We start from the raw sequence: 7,924 nt of genomic DNA, 5'->3' as shown, positions 1-7,924 counted from the left end.
AATCTAGAATCTATATTATGATTCCTAGAGATTTGAAATCATTCTCAAACATCTTGCCAATATATACATAAAATATAACTTAAAGTATAAAAAAGCTAAAATTCATATTTTAAATGTCACTTAAACTTTATGTATATAGCTCGATGAAAAAATCTAAGGGGAAGACAAAGGAATTAGCATTCAAAACACATATGTATTTTGTGGAACTTAGAACATGAGCATGTTTTGTCTTTTGCAAAACACGTACATATTTTGGCTTGCACAAAACACACATGCCTTTTCCTTACACAAAATACATACGTGTTTTGGCTACTCCATAGGCTTTGATGACAAGACTTAGGCTTGGGAGGTTCATTTGCCTCATTTTGACATGATTTTTTCTCTCATTCTTGTTTCTCAACTTGTTTATCATCAAGTTTACACATTATATATCAAGTCTTATTAAACTTACCACCATAATTTCACATGTCTTTTGAGATTTCTAACAATATAATTTTTTATAGATTTGACCTATGTTTAACTTATTTATTTTTAATTTCTTTCACTAATGTTTCCATAGTTATTAGAGACATATGTGTTGCATTTTTTTAATAACTTTTTCCCTACTTGTCCAATTTAAAAAAAACAAAACTATATAATATTGTTATACACTTCATCTTTACACATTGGAAAAAAATTGTATTTTATTATTATTTTGGTGCAAGTTATGTGATGTGCATGCTCAATGTGTGAATTTTAGGATGCATCCACTTTGAAAAATCATTAAAAAAACACTCTTGACAAAAAATAAAATAAAATATACAACTTCTAGTACTAACTCTTAACTATATTTCTACTAGTGGGCTTTTCAAAATACTAAATGCAACAAAAAAATTGAGGGGTGCACACTAGACACTATGTTATGTTTTTCTAAAAGAAAATAGGAACACTTTTGTGTGGGAGAAGAATTTGATCCTTTTAATATTTTCTATTTTTCAAAAACTTTCATAGTTTAGAAACTAGATTCACAATACTACAATTATTGTTTTTTTGGTATCTTTGAATTTTGAGTGCACGAGTCTCAAATTACTCCTCCAAGTTTAGGTTTGTTGATTTCAAATACAAAGTGGCCACTTTTGACCGCCTTTTTTAACACCATCTTTGTGCATATACCCTATAGTGTCATCTTCCTTCAATTTAAGGAATATAAATTTCTTTTTGAATATATTTTATTTACTAAAGTTTTTATTTGATAGACTTGTCCAATCCATTTCTACGAATAATGTTGTAGTTTCCTCTCATACAATCTATAGAATAGAATCCATACAATATAACAATATGATACCCTATGCCATTTTATCTATGTTTCTCCAATATTCATTAGACATATTCATAATATTATAGAATTTTCTTACTATGGCTTCTCTAACCATTCTAGGATATGTAAAAGCATTAAAGAGATACTCCCCCTACAATCACAAAATTTACTAACCTACAAGAAACATGCACCCTTCTAAATCGAGTCATAACTCTAATACTAAATATTGAATATAAGGTTAACAGATATAGTAGGACACATATTAAGAAAATAGATATAGTAGGACTATTACTTAATGGTGCTTTAAGTATGATCAAATAGGTGATGAACCATACGATACTAATGAAACAATGAAGAAGCAAACCTAAATATATGTAAATAACACTAAATTTACACTAAAAATTATTTTTGTAAAAGTAAGTTCACCTCCAAAAAAAGATATTGATCTCATATTAATATTAAGAAGAAGATTAGACCAATATCAATCAACCTTCTTCAATCTAATAGTATGTTGGCTACTTAACATCACTTCACTTGCATAAAACTATATAATATATTTCCCATACTCTCAATATATATAGCAAAAGGAAACAAGAAATCACAAACAATTTTAGTAAAGTAGTGGGTACCAACACCATAGTTCATAACAATAAATTCCCACTATGCATTGAAACATGCATTGAGGATAGAAACCAACTAATGACATTTATGATCCCACAATTCCTAATAATGCTAACTAACGTTGGTCCCATCAATTATGACAAGATGTTCCACTATTATCATTGTAACTATGTTTGTTTTAAATTTTTTTATCTCAACCTTATTCAATGCCATTACAATAAATCTCATGTCTACCTATAACACTTTCTTTCTTACCTATCACATTGTGAAACCTTGTTGCTTTCTTCCTTTTTGAGAGGCTTATAGAGTTTTTAATGATCTACAAACTAAGAGTTGATTGGTTTAACGTGTTCATCTCATCGAGGTCTTGAATTCAAAAAATTACTAAAATCAAAACTCTTGATCAAAAGTTACACTATTTGGAAGGTGTTTGGAAAAAATTATATTAAACATAAGATTGTAAGTGAATAACACAATTATCTTAGCAATGATATATTTTTAATATCATTATTCTTTATTTTTTGTCTAAGATAGGTCCATTAAATTTAAATAAGAGGTGGAAAAGTTCAAAAAATTACACTACACCCTACAATAATATCCTCATTTTTTTTTTAAAAGACGTAAAAAAAACATGCTATAATAAAATGTTGGTCTAAATTTTTATTGGTAAAAACTTAAAAATAATAAAAAATATAGGCACATTAGATATTGGTGTTAACAAAGGGTTCTATTTGTTGTGAAAGTTATATTATGGTACAATGCCACTCACAATGAAATAATAGAAAAAAAATAAAGAACTATTTAAAAAATAAAAAATAAATTCTTGATAGTTTATTTGATTATATTGATCAAATGTGTTAAAAATGATTTATGTGGACCAATAAATCCAAGTTAAAAAGACTCCAACCAAACTATAGATGCAACCAAAATATTAAATCCCACAAAAGGACTGAAATCGAAGCTCCAGACTTCATACCCATGCACGGTGAATTAATCCTTTGTTTTAAGCGTCTTCAGCCCCTTTAATCATAAGGCAATGACCTTAACAGGACAACTGTGATACTAAAAAACAGTAGAACGTGTATTGTTCCTAATGCATTGCAGTAATGCACATTTTGCTGTAATTTTAACATTTAGGAAAACAGACCTTTTTCTGCGTGTCTTAAGCTTGCATAAGGTGGCGACACTTTGTATGCATGAAGACCATCAACGTGTCAAAACACATTGCCACGGATGAGATCCAACAATATCTGATTCACTCCTTGGACCAAACCCACAAAAAGTTCAGGCACATAAAAATCTTATACTAACCCATTTCAATGCTTGTAAGATTCAATTCATGGCGAAACTGTTTGGAAACTCTGAAACAATGAAGTTTGTTTCTGCATCATCAATGCTGCTCTTCTTCTTCTTCTTCTTCTTCTTTACTGCAACAGTTAGAGCTGTGGATTCCAATGAAACAAGTCCCTTTGTTTATAGGGATTTCATGGAAGTAGCCAGGACTGATGCTGGTGTGATTAGGTCTCTTAGAATTACAAATGTGGTTCATGGAAGATATGACAGGGGCCCTATTGATTTGAGTTTTATAACCATGGAGCTCAGTTCCCTGCTGCTTCCTCTATTCCTGAATAGAGACTATGTGCTTTATGTTCACACAGGTGAGATTTTATATGTTTAGAGAAATAGCAGGTGAGCAAAATCTAATTTAATGATTTGTTTCTATTATTCATGATGATGGATCAGTTTCATTATGATAGATCAGTTTCATCATGAATTGTGATCTGAAACGTTATATAAAAATCTTATATACAATTTGATCAAAAATATAGATTGTGAAAATCTCTTTATCATTTGTCATTAAAAGTCTATTTTGTTTAGAACAATTGGGGTGGACTAGAAGAATGTAGTTGGCTGAATGTTTCATTGTCAATTCAGGAAAAGCAAGGCTTGGATTGGTATGGAAAAATCAATTGTTTGAAAGAGATCTGAAAGTTGGAGATATATATAGAGTTCCTGCTGGGTTTGTCTTCTATGTGTTCAATACAGGGGATGCTGAGAGGCTTAGGCTCATTGGCATTATGGAGAGGCCTAAATCTGATGCTCATGTTATGGAAGGAGATGAATCTCAGGTTAGGGTTTTAATTCGTATGCATAGTAATGAATGTTTCATAGAAGAGGATGCTAGATATCTATATCGGCTGGTCTTTTAGGGTAACATGATTAGCTTTGATTGTTTTGTTGTAAAACCAGGGCTTATTCTCAATAATCATATGGTACAGTGATTAGTATTTAGGAGAAGCATCATTGGCAAGGTTTATTGATTAGTAAACTCACAAAAACCATGGTCACTCCATGAATTATTCAGTAACATTGTGAATGAATATTTAGGTTAAACCCTCACTTGGTGAATGAATATTAAAATCTGGCCCTTAAAATCTATATTGTGTTGTGGATATGCATGGTAAGGAATAAGTGGTGGGTCAAACCTAGGCTTATATAATAATGATAGCTTGTCATGATTACAAAACAAGAGGATAATTGTACTTAGCATGTTTCATCATCAGAAATTTGATTATCTGAAGAATGTTGCAAGTAATAATATTTATTGGCTAAGCCTATTTATGACATATGTTCATTAAATGAAGAATTTCTTGGCCAATCTTTTGGTCATTTTAGTTTTCATAATGCCAAGTATTCATATACTGAGAACCTTCTGGTTGTATGGTATTCATGACACATTTAATGCTTTTCTTCATGGATATAACAGATGATTTTTGTTGGAGGAGGTTATGGCAATCCTGCTAGTGTCCTCTCAGGATTTGATCAAGAAATTCTAAGATCAGCTTTTAAGGTAAGGTGTTCTTTCACTGTTTAATAATTTTACTATAATGATTCAATGAAAGTACCGCATTATAATCAGCTTATATAGCTGCTCAGGAAATATCTCTTAGAATATAACTGCATGATCTTAAATATGATTTCCATGTAGGTCTCTGCTGAGGAAATCAAAGAGTTGCTAAGCGGGAAGAATTATGGACCCATTGTTCATTCAGTGGCTCCAAAACATAAAAGCTTGATCAAGGACAGGGTAAAAAGATACATACTAAGTACAAAAAATGTCTTGGGAGCCATGTTAGGAGGGCACAAAAAGAAGATGAAAGTCTTCAATATACTAAATAAGAAGCCAAGTTTTCATAACAAGTATGGATGGACCAAAGTTGTAAATAGGAAAGATTACTCCCCATTGAAATATTCTGATCTTAACATTTTCATGGTGAATTTAACCAAGGTACAGAACAAACTGTCTACAAGAACATTTGATTGATATCAAGTCTCACATGTATTGGCTAATTCTATGTGTTTCACTATGTTTTTGATATTGCAGGGAACGATGATCTCTCCTCATTGGAACCCTCGAGCTACTGAGATTGGGTTTGTTACTAGAGGAGGAGGGATGGTGCAAATAGTGTATCTAAATGGTAGCTCTGCAGAGAGTATCAGGGTTAGTCAAGGAGATGTGTTTGTAGTGCCTCAGTTTTATCCAATGTCTCAGTTGTCATTTGGAAATGAATCATTTGAATTTTTAGGGTTCAGTACTTGTTCCAGGTACAACCGACCACAATTCCTCGCTGGAGAAAACTCTGTTTTGAATGTATTGCATAAAGATACTGCAGCATTGGGATTTGGTGTTTCTAGTGATTATCTTGCTGATATGTTGGATGCTCAAAGGGATGCTGTCATATTTGCATGTCCTTCTTGTGCTGAAAGGTTAGAGGACAAGATGGAAAGAGAAAAAGAGAGAAGAGAAGAGGAGAAGAGGAAGAGAGAGGAGGAAGAGAGGAAGAAGAAAGAGGAGGAAGAGAGGAGAAAGAGAGAGGAGGAGGAGAGGAAGAAGAGGGAGGAGGAGAGGAAGAAGAGGGAGGAGGAGGAGAGAGAGGAGGAGGAGAGGAAGAAGAGGGAGGAGGAGGAGGAGGAGAGGAAGAAGAGGGAGGAGGAGGAGAAGAGGAGGAAGAGAGAGGAGGAGGAGAGGAAGAAGAGGGAGGAGGAGGAGAAGAGAAGGAAGAGAGAGGAGGAGGAGAGGAAAAAGAGGGAGGAGGAGGAGGAGGAGAGGAAGAAGAGGGAGGAGGAGGAGGAGAGAAGGAAGAGGGAGGAGGAAGAGGAGGAAGAGGAGGAAAGGAGAAAGGAGGAAGAGAGGAGGAAGAAAGAGAAGGAAGAGGAAAGAAGGAAAGAGGAAGAAAGGAGAAAAAGAGAGGAGGAAGAGGAGGAGGAGAGGAGGAAGAGAGAGGAGGAAGAGGAGGAGAGGAAAAAGGAAGAAGAGAGGAGGAAGAAAGAGGAGGAAGAAGAGGAAGAGAGGAGGAAGAGAGAGGAAGAAGAGAGCAGAAAGGAGGAGGAGGAAGAGGAGAGCAGAAAGGAGGAAGAGGAGAGGAGAGAGGAAGAAGAGAGAAGGAGGAGAGAGGAAGAGGAGAGGAGAGAGGAAGAGGAGAGGGAGAAGAGAGGAGAGGAAGAGGAGAGGGAGAAGAGAGGAGAGGAAGAGGGGAGGAGAGAGGAGGAAGAAAGAAGGGAAAGGAGAGAGGAGGAAGAGAGGAGGAGAGAGGAGGAAGAAAGAAGGATAAAAGAAAAGCAAAAGGAGGTGGCTGGAAGGAGAGAAGAGGGAGAAGAGAGAAAAAGAGAGAGGATAGATGCACAAGAAGAGGAGCAAGAAAAAGAGAAGGGAGAGGAGGACGTGAGGAAAGAGAAGCAAGAGAGGGAAAGAAAAAGCATAGAGGCACAAGAGGAAGAAGGGGAAGAAAGAGAAGGGAAAGAGAGAGGAGAGATGAGCAAGAGAGGGTAAAGAAGGAAGTGAAGATAGGAGGACCAGAAACACCAGTTCCAAGTATACAATTAGATCTCAAGATGGTTCCAACAAGGAGATCACTCCATGCTTTACACAGCTGATGTTATATATGCAAAGATCTTTGGATGAGTTCCCAAGAGAAGAAATCTCAGTTCTCATGAGTTATTTGGGATCTAAATAGCCCAAGTTTGACCAAGTGTCTGTGACATTCAAAAATGATGTTTTGGTGAAACAATTTCATTCACATAACTTGTATATCATGGTGAGAGTTTCATAAGCCAAGCCACGTTACTCATATTTGACTGAGATTCTAGAATGTATAGTTTTTCTTTGGCTGTTATTTATGTGGCAGCAGTTTCATTTGCTTGTAATGGCAAGTTTTGTTTTCTTGTAATGAATTGCATATTTAAATCCAGTCTTTTGTCAATGCTATTAAGTACTTAAGTGTTTAAATAGTAAATAGAAAATTAAAAGAACTAAATGAGAATGCTTGCCCTGTTCCAGTATCGAAACTTGACTCGATCAAGGTGTCGAATTTCCTTTAGATAGGAATATAGTGCTGAGGATGTTTGAAGGATTATCATATCGCATAAATGTGAACATTTGAGATCTTATTTAATTCAAGGAGTCGTACAAAATTGAGGTACATGCTATATAATTTTAATGGAAACTAAAGAGCATTAATATGACAATCAAGGAGGATTGTAACGTTACTAATCAATTAACTTATGATGAGAGCGTCTTATTAGAATAATTATTTTGGAGACTATGTTGAAGAGGAAAAATAACTTCCCCTACTAGGTCAATATAGGTTAATTTATTAAATCAAGAATCAATCTGAGATTGAGTTGCTTAGCATTGTGACTGAAGAATGTATACTGTAGATAACAAGATGTATGTGGATCACATACAAATTTGGAGATGTTTTAGATATTTGTTTATGTGGAGTAGAATAATAATATTAGCATGTTTATTTTTAGAGAAATATAGATAAAGTACGTTGTTAAAGATATGATATTTGTTCATTATTTCATTTAAAATTTGTTATATTATTATATTTGTAATTGTAGGTTATGGTTGCGTTTTTATTGAGAATGGATTATTTGAGTTGGATTCACAAGTGGTGATGTTAATTGGCACTTAGTTTCGATTATTCAACAGATTCTGAGGTT

The 7,924-nt window shown here is 34.1% G+C and overlaps 1 protein-coding gene across 1 annotated transcript; it reads left to right on the top strand.

Moving 5' to 3' along the window:
• Positions 1 to 3,192: 3,192 nt before the first annotated feature.
• LOC131064905 (vicilin-like seed storage protein At2g18540) lies at positions 3,193 to 7,167 on the top strand. The gene is made up of 5 exons (XM_059218103.1): positions 3,193 to 3,576; positions 3,854 to 4,047; positions 4,686 to 4,769; positions 4,908 to 5,207; positions 5,304 to 7,167. Exons 1-5 carry the CDS (start codon positions 3,258 to 3,260, stop codon positions 6,747 to 6,749), a joined length of 2,343 nt encoding a protein of 780 aa, XP_059074086.1. The 5' UTR covers positions 3,193 to 3,257; the 3' UTR covers positions 6,750 to 7,167.
• The last annotated feature ends 757 nt before the right edge of the window (positions 7,168 to 7,924 follow it).

Source organism: Cryptomeria japonica, chromosome 3 (assembly GCF_030272615.1).
Source record: "Cryptomeria japonica chromosome 3, Sugi_1.0, whole genome shotgun sequence".
NCBI classification, from domain to species: domain Eukaryota; kingdom Viridiplantae; phylum Streptophyta; class Pinopsida; order Cupressales; family Cupressaceae; genus Cryptomeria; species Cryptomeria japonica.
Note: the sequence above shows the minus strand (reverse complement) of the source record. Positions and strands in the feature narration are given on the sequence as shown.